Source organism: Zalophus californianus, chromosome 2 (genome assembly GCF_009762305.2).
Source record: "Zalophus californianus isolate mZalCal1 chromosome 2, mZalCal1.pri.v2, whole genome shotgun sequence".
NCBI classification, from domain to species: Eukaryota; Metazoa; Chordata; class Mammalia; order Carnivora; family Otariidae; genus Zalophus; species Zalophus californianus.
The window spans coordinates 38861438-38877215 of NC_045596.1; the positions used below are offsets into that span (position 1 = coordinate 38861438).

Consider the following 15778-nt stretch of genomic DNA (forward strand, 5'->3'; position numbering starts at 1 on the left):
GGTGCTGACCTTTCCAGCTATTTGATGTCTCCATTATACTTCTGAAAACTTGCACTGGTCTATCACCTCCTCTCCATGTTAAACACTGACTTTAGTTCCTTTTGCCTGGGGCATTGTAATAACACTTCTCCCTTTTCATTGTTTTCCCTGTTTCTGGTTTCTCCTTTTGGGGTCCATACTTCATAGCATAGAGTAGTCAGGTCCACGGATTCTGGGTTGGAATGTCCATTCCATGACTTATTAGCTGTTTGATATTGAACCAGTTACATTACCCTGATTTGTTCTCAGTATCACTATCTATAAAAAGAGAATAATAATAATAATGTCTACCACATTTTGATTATTATGAAGGCTTAAATAAGATTTTCTATATAATGTGCACGATAACCAGCAAATAGTCAGCAAGTGATAAACTCTAATTATCCTGATCATGATTATTCTACCAGAACATTGTGTCTGAATCTGCCATCTGACCCTGACTATCCCTACTTAAAACTTCCAGTGATTTCTAGAAGCCTAAATTGGCATAGTAAAGGATGTAACTTTCCCTATGGTCTGGCCTCAGCTTCTCTTGGCACCCTCATCACCACCACTATCCCTACCTCTCCCCTTTTATATTCCGATCAGTTATGTCTGGGTTCAGCTATCCAAGTAGACCATAGCCTTTCAAGTCTCCAAGACTTGGCACAGGCTTTTCCCTCCTTCTGGCATACTCCGCCCTCCCCGCTCTTACAGAAATTTTTCTCCTTGTCTGGACACCATTATCTACCTTTCTTTGTAGATCAACAAGCCTCCGGTCACTATATAAACTATCTAGAGCATACTGAACTTCCTTATATTTGTGTCCATCTTCCTGATGGGGAGCCTGTGAATTTCTCTGGGTCGGGAACCCTCTTTAAGTGCTCTCTAAGTTCCAGAACGTTTAGAACATAGTAAATATTTAATATATACCATTAAACAAATGAACAAACTCCTAGCCACAGCCTCCCGCCTAACATGTGCTCAATGACATTTACTGAATTGCATTGATTGAATTTAATGTAATTTAAACAACTCTTGCTCCTACAGAACCCCAGCCTATCTGTGAACAGAGATTAGACACTCCGGGTGTTTCACGGTTCTGTTCCGGGCTACTAATGCGAGTTCATACATGGGCAATTTTAAGAAAGAGGTTTTCCTTACCAGAACCTAGAAAAAAGTGGGACTTGCGGCAGATGGCACTAGAAAAAGGGTTGCCTGCCCAGAGATGCTGCTTCATCACTTGTTTCCCTTAAATCTCGTGCCTGGAGAGACAAGAGAGGGGGAGGGAAGAAAAGTGGGGGAGCGAGTGAAAAAGTTGGCTCGCCTCTCCTCCTCCCCCTCCCACAGAGAAGGACTACACTAAGGCAGATGTCCTAGGATGCTTCCTAAGGGACCTGATTCTTGGGGTCCTCAAATACGTGCTGAATTTCCTCTGCCTCTTCCCTTCTTCTCTAGCTCTCCTTCTCCATTCACTCCCCCCCCCCACCGCATCCCCCCATCACACGAACACCGGCACACCCTGGAGACCAGAGAGCCGCCCCGCCTCCACACTCTCAGTTCTAGGACCACCGTGACTGCCAACGGAGGATGCCAATCACAGGCAGCCTTAGCCAGATCCCTGGGAGTTGAGTAAAAAAAAAAAAAAAAAAAAAAAGGTTGAGGACAGAGAGGAAATGGACATAGCAACCTCTAATGCCCAAAGAAATCTCAGTATGCAAATGCATACAGGATCCCGAGCAAGGAAAGAGCAGGATATCTCCGACTACTCAGAGGACGTGGAACACTACAAACAGGAACTTTAAAGGAATGAAATCTGTTGCCTGTTCCACTAGGAATATTGTTTGCAAGGCACAAGGTGTCTTTTGGTAGTGAGCACCCTCTGCGCATGCGCAGGTCCATTCGGGAATTACTGCCCTGCCGCCGACTAAGTTGCATTCCTTGAATCCTCGCAGGAAAGACAATTCTTTAATCAGAGTTAGTAATGTGGACAGTACAAAATCGAGAGAGTTTGGGGCTTCTCTCTTTCCCTGTGATGATTGCCATGGTCTGTTGTGCACACAGGTGAGCTGCAGTTGTTGAACGTCTCTTTTTTCTTGGTGTTTTTTTTACATGCTTGCTGGATCATGTAGCTTGTTATTTGGGGGTAAGGTGTGCTTGTCTATATTTATGTCTGCTCGCAGTTTGTGTTCATTTTGAATACGGTCCCTACTTCTTCCCCTCAGCGCCAATGAGCCCAGCAACATGTCATACGTGAAAGAGACAGTGGACAGATTGCTCAAAGGATATGACATTCGCTTGCGGCCGGACTTTGGAGGTAATGCTTCATCTTTTTTCAACCTGTAACCCATACATATCTAATTCTCCTTTCCTGTCAAAGATAAATGTCAAAAAAAAAAAAAAAAGGCATGTCATTTCCGCAAGTGTGCGCTACGCCCTACGCCCTGGACACACACACACACACACACACACACACACACACACACACACACACCCCGGACCCTCAGTCGCAGGTGGATGAAACCCCAGGCAGAGCCGACCTTCCCCCCGCCCGACACACCCTCTGCATAGTCACTGCATCACGCGTGTGCCCACACCTGTTTTCCTAGGCTGTCCCTTGCAAGGGGGAGTGGGGGATGGAGGGAGCCCATTCAAAATGTAGTAAGCGCAGGGAAGCCCCCTGGCTCTCCCCATCCTGTCGTCACTCTAGGGATATGTCCATAATGTGTCCCACCTTCCCGCAGGGCCCCCTGTGGACGTAGGGATGCGGATCGATGTCGCCAGCATAGACATGGTCTCCGAAGTGAACATGGTGAGTGGCCTCCCGACGGGCCCGCGGCCGGGCTTACGCAGATGTGAAATGGACGGGTCCCCTCGCCCTCTGCGTTTCATTGGCGGTCACTTCGCCCCGGCCCCGGGAGTCCCATTCCGCGTGTTCCCCACACTAACACCTCCCCCCCGCCGTTGCCCCTGGTTTGTATTTTCAACACACACACAGGCTACTGCAGTGTTCCAGAGGAAACGTGCTCGGCACTATTTGCGGAAGGACGGTGACTGAGGCGCGGGAGGATCGGGTGGGGCGGAGTCTGAGCGATACTTTAGCCGGGTTTCCTTTGGTGTTCCGATGCGGAGGGCACCATCTGCCGGCGGCCGGGCGGCCTGCACTAGGGTCCCCGGACCGTGGTCCGTAGCCGCCTAACCCGGAGTGGTCGCTGAACCCGAGAGCCAGCCCAGGTCCCGCCACCAGGCGCCCGAGCACACAGACACGGTTTCAGAGTGTGCCCTCCTTCTTTCCAGGCTCTAACACACCTTGTCGCGGGAGCAACAGGCTGAGACAACAGTTCATGCTGGCTAATACGAAAGTGCTCAAGTCCGCTTCTGGGGAGGCTTGTATTGTTCCCATGTGGGGGTTGATGAATTTGTCTTCTAGCAGCTTGCAAATTTAAGTTGAAATAGAATGGGTCGGAGTTATTGCTTTGCTTTACCCTAGAAACCTAAGCATGCCAGAAAAGCCTGATAATTAAAGGTACGGCGGAGGGGGTGGGGTGCGGTAGTAACATAAGGCAGCCCTTTCAAAAGGTTAACATTCTTTTATTTCCTTTTTTCCTTCTCCCTTTCTGAAGCTGTTGCACAGTAGCTGTCATCTTCTCTCTTGGCTGTTTCCAACCACTGTGGGGTAGCAGTTTTCTAGTTGTTAGAGTTTCTAACTGTTGCTTCTTGTAAGGCAGGGGGAAAAGCCTGTTGCTTTTCTAGAACCAACCACCCAGGGAACAGCTAGATCTACGTGAGCAAAATGCCATTTTTATTCCATTTGCGAAAAAAAATATTGTGGCAGCAGACATTTAGACAGCCCGAATAATTTAAAGACTAAAACCCTCTGGGATTTTGTCACTCTATAGTTGTAAAGGCTACTGAATTGTCATTGTCATTTCATTTCATTTCCTTACCAGTGTGCCGTTTTATTTTAACACGCTAAGGTTTAAGAATTCTTTCTTTTTTTCGGTTATGTCAGGAAAAAAATAAATATGTTTATAATCTATTGAATAGGATTAGAAGAAAAAGTCTATTAAATGTGTATCTTTTATAGCTGTAACTTTCCTTGCTTTAAGTGGCTTATTTAAAATAATGTCACTGATGGTTGTATTGGGAAAAGAAAAATAATTTTTTAAAAAATGAATGCACAGTGAATATTTTCTGACTTGAGAAAGATTTTTAACAGACTGACTTATTTATAATATTCTGTTCATATACATCTCACTACCACAAAGCAACCCGAAACCCACTACTTACAAACACTGGGGAATGTAACAACATGTGCACATACACAAATAATACCTCCTCCATGTCACTGCAACTGGACAAATTAGATAATGAATTAAAAAGCAGTCTGTATCATATAGATAAATGATGATAATATTTTCCTTTTCAGTCATTTATTTTGCCACCTTGTAAGTACCCACATAGATCATTTATAAAATGGGAGAAGATTCAGACAGCTCAAAAGTCAAACAGTGGTTTGCCAGTGTCCATTTTCTGTATACGGTGCGATGCTTTTCAGAATTTTTAAAAATGCATAATTCTGTTGACTATATTTTCAAACAACTTCTGAGTTACAATGAGAAGCCGAATTGAATAGGGAAGTTGCTATTAACCAAAACAACCACCATAACAACAAAAAAGCTCTGTGTAACCAGTTGTTCAACTGAATTCATACATAGCCCAGACAAAAAGGATTGAATTTAATTGCAGTACCACTGGAAAGAGCTCCTAATGATGGAATAATACAGCCTATTTACTTACTGCACCATGGATATATGCACTTGATTTTTAAAAACTATTCCCCCAACAGATAAGCCTTTGAAAAATGTATTGTACTGAAATACCAATTACCTTTCCACAGTGGTATTAGAAACATGATGGGAAAATAGAAACCACTAAACAGTGAAAAATAATAAACCTTGATTTACTTACTGTTCCTTGTTTTAATAAGAGTTACCAATGAGATCCAAGGTCTGTTTTATCTTCCTCACCTATGACAAAGCATTGAGATAAATAGATTGGAAATAAGCCCAAGAAAAATGGAAACAAAGAAAAATTTCAAGATCGAGGGCTATCAACACAACCTCAGTAGTTAGCCCTAGTTAAGAGCATTGTCTACAATATGCTTTGAATTTTAGATAATATAAATAGGGCTGAAATATCAATGGGAAATAAGACTCATTGATTTTTATATTAAGCATGTTTTAGTACCCTGATAGGCAGTAAATTTTGAGGTTATTTAAAGGGAAATTTTTACCAAAATTGAAAAAAATAAGAATGGACAAGGAATATAATAAAAAATAATTCTAAAGAAAATTCCTACTAAAATCCATTACTAAAACACTGTTCATTTTTATATTTTTATTCATTACCATTATTACCCACCTATTCCATGGCTGGGAAAAATGACATGATAATTGTATATTACATTAATGGGTTTGAGAACTAGGCTCTGTTAATTTTTCTTCTTTTCTTATGCTACCCTAAGTAAAATATAATTCCACTTTGGTTTGTAGCATATCTGTTTTAAAGACTAACATAACATCACATAACATCGAGTATTTTCTGATTCATGTTCTTCAGGATATAGAATGTTTTTCCCAAATTAAGAAAATGAAAGAGAGCTTTTATAATCAAGAACCTATATAATCAAGAATTGTTGATTCTGAGCAGTGAATTCTGAGCAATATTCCTCTGAGGAATAATTCTGATGCAGAAAAGCTATACTTAGGAGCAAAACTTTTCTTTTCAGGAATTAATATTATTGATTAAATTAGGAAGGATTTTTCCTCTGGCATTATGGGATATATTATGCAGGTGATAGTGATTATATACTGTTATTTTCTCAACAATTATCTTAAAAAAGCTACCGTGATTTCCATTTATTGCTATATTAAGCCCTTCAAACCTTCCCTTAGTTCCTGCCAAGCTATATATCTACTGTCTCTCTCTCTCTCTAGACGAAAGCTGAACAGAAGGCAACTGGGGCAAAAAGAAGACAACAGCCCCCATAAATTGCCTGAAAGTAACCACTAACATCTGTTAATATAAACCAAGTAAAACACAGATAGTAGTAAGCAGGTCTTCTCTTTGAGCACAAGACTGGGGAAGCATGGTATTAACTACCTGCAAACAAGTGGTTGAATTCTTGCATTTCAGATTCCAATAACTAGTTGTGTCTTCTTATTAAGGAGGTGCCTTCTGATGATCAAGTGGGAGTCCCAAGCATAAAAACTCTCTGTCCCCGACCTAAAGAGCAATGAATGGTCCAAGTGGTCACTCCCAGAAGACTTTATATATATTGAATCCTAACCCCAGTAGCCACTCCCAGTAATAGATAACTACCATGCATTCATTGTTTCCTTTCTTCCTTCATGCATGGGTGGATGCAGTAGTGAATGCTCTTCTACCCACTGCAATGAAAAATAAAAAGAGTTAAAAAAAAAACCCACAAAAGCCTAAAATGAGCCAATTGTGTAAATAATACCTAAAAGAAAAACAAATATAATTTACCGAATATCCACTGTGGTTAAATTCCACTGCTGTTATTTTACTATTTGATTCCAGAGGATTCTGGTACATACTGCAGTTATGGCTAATTACTTGGTCTTGGTGACACAAAACAGTAACCACTTTCAGAATCCCCCTGCCCATTTCTTTAAGTCAGTGTTTCTCAGTCTGTAATGTGTCCTTGAATCACTCTGAGATCTTAAAATGTTAAAATGCAAATTTTGAATCAGAGATCTGGGATGGGGTCTACATTCTGCATCTCCTGAGTGATGCCAGTTGCTGGTGTGGAGCAGCAAGGTTGTAGTACATTATTCTAAGATCTTGCATTATGAAGAAATGAACTTTTTTTCCTCTTAAATTTCTCTAAGAATTTTATTATTTCAAGGCTCCAAATTAAGTTTTAAGTTAATTTCTAGAGAAACAGGTAGCTGTGCTCAAAGGGAACATTAGTTTAGTAATTGATGATAAGCAACAGGACAAAGGCAAGAGCGTGGATGTTGAGGCTTGACTTCACTAATAAGCGGTCCTCCTGAGTCAATGCTTATGAGTCAACCAACCTGAAAAGATGGCTATGAAAATATTTCCAAGCACAATCACTCTGACAATACTATCCTGCTGCTTTACAGAACACCAATGACTTTTCTGCTTCAGAATAGAGAACATTGCAAACTGTTTTCCCCCACTGAGGATCTTGCAATAGCTTTGTAAAATAGCCTAAACATACTCTTGTTGATGTCAGGAAATTCTCTGAGGTTATAATAAAATTCCTTTGCAAATAGAGCAAACAGGTCAGTATCATTTAAAGGCAAGAACAGATATCTGCAGTTAAATAAAGATATAAATACATTTTTTTTTCTTACATGAGTAATCAACCAGGTCTCACTTTTAGGTACTGGGTTACAATATTACACCATCTTGAGAAGCTGAGAGAGGAAAAATTTCCCTTTGCCATTCTGTTTGGAGATAACAAAAAAGATCTTTTTGTACCCTAAGCCACAACAAAGCAAGCCTACCCAGATTTTTTTTAAAGTTTGAGTTCACATTTGAAAGCCCATGTTCTTGGGATTACAAGGCCAGACTGGATATTAAAGTGTATAATACAATGAAAAGAAATAGTAACATTTATTGAACAAATCCTATGTATGAGGTATGTTTATCAAGTGTTTTATATACTAGCTCATTTAATCCTAGATTTAAGGATATCAGGTTATTATCCTGCATTATAGATGGAGAAACTAAGGTTAGATTAAATAGCATGCTCAGAAGTTACAGAGCTAATAAATGGCAGCCATAATTTGAAACCAAGCAACCTGACTCCAGGGTCTGGCTCCCATCTGCCAGGCAAGTAAAAAAATATTCCCAGTATTTAGCTTTGGGACCTTGAGTGAGTCATTTGACTTCTCTGGGCCTCAAGTTTCTCCTCTGTAAAATGAAGTAAATGACACTATTGCTAAACTTCTTTTCAGTTCAAATATTCTATGATATAAACTCAGATCTTTAAAGATTTTGGACTCTGCCAAAATCAAGATTCTTCCACTCCATCTTATCCTCCTGTTAGTGTCCATCTCATTCTATTTTATTCTCCCGTTAGATAGGTCAGTCAGCAAGCATTTATTAAATTCCTACTGAATGCAAACTATGGTGTCTTCTGGGAACAATGCAGCAATGATTGTGTGTGATCCGGGGCCTATTGAATCACCATTTTAATGGGTCATGGCATCATCATCCATTTTTTTCTAAATACATTCCCAGACAGCAATAAGATACATTGGATCAATGGTCTTCAAAATGAGAGTCGACTCATCCCTCATGTATATTACATTGAACATTGGAACCAGTACCAAACTGGAAATATTTCAATCTGATTCTGTCCACTGTATTTACACTGGGATCATTTCTCCCAAACTAATACATTCTTCAACACTTAATGTGAAACAGTAGGAAACCATTACTTTCCAGGATCTGGGTATCCCAAAGGATTTACCCAACCCGTTTAAAATCTTCCCATCAGGTGGTCTGGGAGCACCTTAAAGCTAAGGTGTTCATCTCAGCTGGACATTACTTGGTATCAATTCTGTAAGTGTTTGATGCTTTTTGCTTTGGCAGGCCCCCAAAGTCTTGATAGCACCCTCAAAACATACTTGAGTGAAATCTTGTGATTACCAAGGAAGGTAAAACATTTCAAAAGAAAAACAATGGTAGTGTTTCCAACTGACTTGAGTTTTAATAATGCAAATGACATTACCATACTTGAGGATAATAGGATGATAAATGGATATATGCTTATAGTGATTAAATGTTAGGACAGAGTTTCTCCACGAACTTTTTCAGAGTACTGAATCCTATTTTTTTTTTTTAATACCAGGACCAGGTTTCTGTATTTTAGAATGCTTGTTTTCAGCAGATTGTACATTTCATGAAATCCCTTGACTATCCATTGAAGGAAGTTAATAGTCTGTGGCATACAACAACCTATTACTCAGCACTGAACAGAGATGTTCAAGAAAGGGTTTACAATGAATTCCTCTCAGTGGTTATGACTTAGAGAAAACGCTGACCACAAGAATGAAAGATGTGTAGGTTTTCTTTTGTGAGCCCAGTTACCTCATTTTAGAACCTTTATTAGTCCTCATTGTTTTTCTGCTAATAGTTTTTTTTCTGCTACCCCTCCATTAAGTACCTAACATATTCCCCCTCTTTCAATCCCAGTAAAACTTGTCATCATATTGTATATTTAAGATTAAAGGGCATTTTCCCAAGAGCATTCATTCAGCTACTCTACTGGTCTTTGTCCTTGTAGAGTTTATAGTCTTTTCAAAAAAAAATTATTTAAAATCTTATTTGCTGGAATGAAGATTTTTTTCCCCTTTGGAAGATTTGGAAACATTTATATTTATCCTGTTTTGGGGGTATTTTGGTTCAACACATACTTACAGAACAATTCTTGTTTTTAATCATGCTTTGAAATGGGCACTAGGGAGGGAAATATGACTAAGCTTTGCTACATACCTTCAGATATTTTACAGTATACAAGACAATGTACACATAAAGTCACTTTTAACTAGCTAAAGGTGCTATGATAGAGACAGGTATGTCCAGGATTCTATGTGAGCCCGGAAGAGTGGTTTCTAAGGCATGGTGAAGGGTTAATCCTTGAGATGAATCCTAAAGAGGAATAGTAGTTTGTACCATGTATAGGCTGCAAATGAAAAGAAGAAACTCACAAGCAAAAAGAAGGGCATAAGCATTGGCAGGTGTGCCTGAAAATAACATGGAGTGTTCCAGGAACCACAGGTGATTCACTCTTATGAGAACTTAACACAGGGCAGATTGTCACGATATAAGACAATACTAAAAGCAAGGTGTAGGACAGTGTTATTGAACTCACTTGTGTAAAAAGATATATATATATATAATATATATATATAATACATATATTTGTATATGCACTGACCATTTCTGGAAGAATATACAAGAAATGAATGGTTGTCCCTTGGAAGTAGAACTAGGACTAGGGGTATGACCTGAAGGGATACTTACTGTACTTCACATGCCCTTTTGAGTTGCTTGATTTATCAAAAATCTTATACATGTTTTATACTTTTGCTTTAAAAAGACACAAACACGCACAGAAAGAAATGATGCTGGAATATGTATGCTCAGGAAAGGAATACTAATCCTGAAATACAGAAAACCTGCTAAAGGTTTTAACAGGCGCTATGTTTTGCATTTCAGATAGATCATTCTGGAAGTTATGTGAAAGATAAAGCAGAGAAGGCTAAAATTGGGGGCAGTATTCCTAGTTAAGAAGCTAAGAGGGTGTTTCAAAGTCCAGATGAGAGACAATAAATACCTAAAGTAGAAGAAGAGTGGCCTTAGGAATGGAAAGTAAAGAAGAAGAAAAGATAATCAAACAGAGGCAAATCAGAGGGATTTTGTAACTGGTTAGATGATGGAGGTTGGAGAGGAAATGATCCTAGGATGTCCTACAAAGTTCCATGTTGAGTGATAGGCTCATGTGGCACCATCTGCCCAGGGGTGGAACACAGGAAAAGAAGCCCCAACCATCTTGTTCATCACTGAAGTGGGTATGTTTTCAGAATTAAAAAAAAAATGTCAGAGCCTGTTATTATAAGGTACTTATGAGGACATTGGGGGGAGAATATTGAAGATTGGGACTATCCTGGAAAAGACTAGTTCTTTGGTGAGTCTTCTAATTCTGTTCACATATAAAGCAAATTCTATAGGGAGAAATCCCGGAACACATAAATGTGGTGGCTGAAATGAGCCGGGTAGAGATGCGCAGAATGGGTGCTGGCCAAAGACAGAATAGATCACAGTCAATTATAATCTCCAGCAATATTGTTCTTTCTCTGGGAGGACCTAGACCCTGATAGGATGTAGAATATACTTCTCAAATTCCCCCAGGGAAGTGATCTTTGTACTGTTTTAGTTGCCTTTACAAAACCAAATAGGTGGGGAAAAAAGATGTGTGGCGAACTCACTTACACAGCATCTGCTCTCTTCTCTACCACGTCCCTAAAATGATTCAGAGTCCTTCTGGAACATTGTGTTTCCATGTGAAGTCATGTGAAAGCACTGTGAGTTCTTGCAAAAAGTGTGTTTGGTGATGACATGAGACTGGGTATAACAGAGCACAAGTGAGGCCAGCAGCATGCCCTGAGAAATGTTTAGCTGCCAGGAAATTAAAAAGTGACTCCCAGGAGCTTTGCTGAAGAACTGAAACATCTGAATGGCTTGGTGGGGATGATTTTAAACAAGAATTCAACAGAGCTCTGTCCCTCACAAATGTTCTTCTGGAAAGAGGATAGCTATTTAAGCAAAGTTGTATTCATATATTGTATTATTTAGTGTAGAGAAAAAAAGGCAGAGACACAGCTAGAGAAATAGACTCAAATAGAAGGGGGTTCGTAGGTAGCTAATAGCAATCAGCTACTCCATCCCTCCTTCCACTTAAAAAGAGTATGGGTTAAGGTGCTTCAGGTACAACAGGAAAGTTAGAGGCTAGATGCCTTGCTCTTGTTGCTGAATGGATTAATCAGGGAAGTTGCTAGAAATGAATCCTGCTTGAATGAGAGGGTTATTTGGGATCCTTCCTGAAAGCGGGGGAATAGATTTGTTGAAAGCTCAGGTTCCCTGCCTACTCTAACCCTCTGTGACTCATGGGGAGATATTTTTTTCTTTTTTTCTTTTCTTCTGATCTATTATTTTCAAGGGAATGATATACAATTCTCTAGTCAAGAGGAACAGCTTTGTGGTTTCCATAGAGACATTTCAATGACATTTAGTTGAAATCTTACCTGTGCCTAGAATATTTCTCATGTCAGAGGCCATCATTTCTCCCTCCTACCACTTGCAATCCCTCTCCCACCCAAATGCATCTAGATCTCCTTTAAAGCCCACAGGAAGTCATCTTTCTTCTATGGAGCCTTTTCTGTAGCCACAATAGAGAGAATTATGCTGGAGAAAGAGTATATAGGGCATGTAAACAAATCAGGGCTCCAAAAAGGCAAAAGACCCAATATAACATAATGATCATCTTTTAGTCCATGTGAGGTTTTTATTGACCTTGTCTTTTCTGCCTGTACTATGTAAGCTCCAGGAAGTTCAGGATTATATTCTTTATGCTCTCTATGTAGCTCCTAGTATGTTATAGGAACTTAATAACACTTATTAGGATTTTCAAATAATTTTTCTGGTCATAAAGTAGTGTTAGTAAAAATGGCATTTAAATTTATTAATTCAGAAATTAATAGTTTCTCTGTCAGGTCTGCCTTATGCCTTCATCTCTAATTTTCTTTTATGTTGATCATGAATCAGGAGCCATTTCTATAGAAACAAGTTTATCACATGGCACAGTCCGTTTCACAGACACAAAATTATTTCATGACAAATATCAACATGCATGCACACACACACACACACACACACACACGTGTATGCACCCACATAACTTTTCATCAGCTTTAAAAAATAACTGATTTTCATTTTTCAAAATGTCATCTCCATAACTGGCACTGGACTATCAATATTTCTGGAAACATTTAAGAAATTGTTAAAGAATGATTTGGTTGATGACTATAAAGTGAATGGCATTTAAAAAGAAGGAAAATCAAATTTAACAGGTAACATATGAAAAGGGGTTCCTCAGCCAAAGTGGAGAGGTCTTGAATTAGATAAATTAGGTTTTAAAAGATAACCAAATAACTTTATTAAATTTGACAATATAAAGTCAAAAATATGTCCAATCCAGAAATATATATATATTTAATATATGTGTTTATAATCTACCCAGCTACCTATCCAGTCATTTTTGCCATAATTGTGTCCTTGCTGCTACATAAGTTTCCTTTCAAATGTCAACTTTTGTCTGAAACTTCTAGATCCACACAATTTATCATAACCACTAAATATGTTAAATCAACTACCACATTAAATGTTGATAAAAGATTCTTTCCAATGACATCACCACGTCTCTGCCCACCCCTCAAACACACACACACACACACACACACACACACACACACACACACGTGTGCATGCTTCAGCACACCCCAAAGAAACAACTGAGAGAACAAAGTCCCAGTTCAAACTGACTGCTGAGTTGAGACGGAGAAGATTCACTGGAAAGCTTAATTGCAACGTAATTGAATATATTCAATTTATGAATTCAATATAATTGAAAACTGTTGGCTTCGTGTGATGAGAACTGATTTTTAGAAGTTTTGAAGTTAGAAATTAGAGGAGGAAGACAGGTTGAAAGATTTGGAGAGCAGAAAGTATTGACAAAACTGAAAAATCATATTCAGGCCTTGGTGGGTTATTTGTGCATCTCTCCCACGCCTATGCTAATACCAATTTGGGAGATGCCCCTATGAGCTGTGTTGTCATGAAGTTGGAAGGGGATTTTATAACCAGGGTCTCTGCAATTGTGAAGGTTGGATATCACAGATGACACTTGCCCTACTGTGTTCAAAATCACTGTAATAGAACATAAGCATATCTTGATGAACTATGTTTTTGCATAGTCACCATGCAGTTTTTCCACATTTTAAAGGATTTGTACTTTTGGTTCTGCAAAATGGATAGAGATAGGTGAACCCAAACTCAGACAAAGCATTTGCTATTATTCTTTTCCAACAGTGTTTGATCTCACTAAGCGGCGGTTTGTTTTTGAGTCAAAATAGGGATTCTCTTGGCATGTGGGTAGGCGGCACCAGCTTAAAATGCTATCAGTTGATCAGGATACCCTCAATTTTAATTCTGCTGTATTGCAAATAACCCCAAGAGAAACAACAATGTTAGTTTTTACTTCCTGTACATATACCAGAGTGTGAAAAATGGTTGAGTGAGAAAACAGGTTTGCTTAAGAGACGAAAATTAGAAAAGGATACAAAGAGAGAGAGAAACAGGAGTTATTTCAGACTTTTTTCCAGAATCAGCAGTTTCGTGACTTTGGGAGCCGATGTAAAACAGCTAGAAAAAGTGGCTGAGGTGTGCTGAGACAGCATTTGTGTTGTCCACGCTGATCCTCTGCACTCAAAATGCATTTTGCTTGATCTGACAGCAATGCCCAGTATTTTGTAACCGAGAGATAAATTCAACAAACTCACCTCCATTCTCCAGGGGTGTACCATCCACGCTGATGGGCAGGGTGACGATACCATCTTACGGTTTTCATTATAAGATGATATCTTGTAGTTTTAATAACTTTTAGACAATGAATCTTATAGTTAAAATCAGTGCCTAGTGGGCAGCATACTGGCAAATTTTTAAGTCCAGACACTCCCCATCTGGCGTATATAATTTTGGTTTTTCTCCTGAAGTACATTCCCCTTGAATGTGCTTCTGTCAAGTTATATTTGAAAAATTTTAAATCACTTTAAAATGTCAGGATGATGTTGTATCCTAATTTATACTCTCAAGCATAAATCTTATGACTTAAGCCCTTTGATGCTCAGTTCCATGTAAAATAGAAATAATAATTCCTGCTCTACCTATTTCAGAGAGCTGTGAGAATCAAGAGAGATAAATCATACAAATACATGCTATGTATATGTGATGTATAAATTGTAAATTACCATATAAATATTAAGTGCTGGTATTTTTATTATTTTACCATTATCTCCAAAGCTTGTCATGAATTCCTCCCTCTTTAATACCAGGACATCAGGAGTAACATGAATTCACAACATGCATTATCAAATGTAATAATATTTTTGTTTATATATTGGGATTTTCCTCATGCAGTTGAAATTTATAGTACTTCTAATTGTGAAACTATTCTGTGAGATCTGAGAGAAAGAAATGGAAAAGATTTGTCCACTTTCTCTTCGTTCTCACTCTAAGACTTCTCAAACTTAAAGTTTCAATCTGTGTATGATCTTCCCATGCCTCTCTAAATTTCATAATTTGTGTTACTCCCTGGTATGTGTAAGAAGTAGGATGTATGGTTTTCCATGGGCTTAGCCTAGGGATTAGGGATCTGGAGTTGACTTCTTTAAGTATGGCCCTCCACCTAGAGGGTCTGTTACCTTGGCATTAACTCTAGGGTAATCATATAATTTATTGTCTAAACATGAACTTTTGAGAATAAAAGGGAACACTATTAGTATTACCTGGAACAGGAAGTATAAACCAGCATTCTCCTGGGAAAGCCGAGATTTGTGATCATTCTATGACACTCCAAGCCTGAATTTTTTCATCTTTAAAACGGGGATAAAGATACATTCTTCTTAGGTCATTAAAGGCAAACTGAGATAGTGTGTTGCCTGGGCTGAGAAAATATTGGTTATTTTTAAACTGATGCTTCTTCTTCTTTATTGGGCACTTACTGTGTACCAGTGCTTTATATGTCAACATCAACAATAGAATTAGGTACAGCAGATGAGATAACCTAATAAGAGTTTTTACACTAAAGTTTGAGATAATCAAATAAAAACATCACATATAAGCTCACTTTTGCTTACCAAGAGCTTCATAAGAGCTAACAATTGTAAAAAGTTATTGAAAATTGTAGGATTTACTTTATCCCTTCACAGAACAGCCAAGAATCTCACTGAGAAGGTAAGTTGAGAAACGATAACTGTCTTCACGAGGTCATAAATGACCACAAGTAGCACTGGAAAAAGGGCCCTGAAGATGAGATCACAACTGAGGACATCACAGAGAAAATGCAACCTGCGATGTT

At 38.9% G+C, this 15778-nt stretch overlaps 1 protein-coding gene across 2 annotated transcripts in view; it reads left to right on the top strand.

Moving 5' to 3' along the window:
* The first annotated feature begins 1779 nt into the window (after positions 1-1779).
* The window catches only part of GABRB1 (gamma-aminobutyric acid type A receptor subunit beta1), a 377502-nt gene continuing 363503 nt past the window's right edge, over positions 1780-15778 (top strand). For both annotated transcript variants that reach the window (XR_003520832.2, XM_027599170.2), the window contains exons 1-3: positions 1780-2082; positions 2244-2335; positions 2763-2830. Coding sequence is in view for 1 of the 2 variants with exons in the window: in XM_027599170.2 (XP_027454971.1) it covers positions 2003-2082; positions 2244-2335; positions 2763-2830 (240 nt within the window). In the remaining variant the exon portion in view is untranslated. The remainder of the gene's footprint in view (positions 2083-2243; positions 2336-2762; positions 2831-15778) is intronic.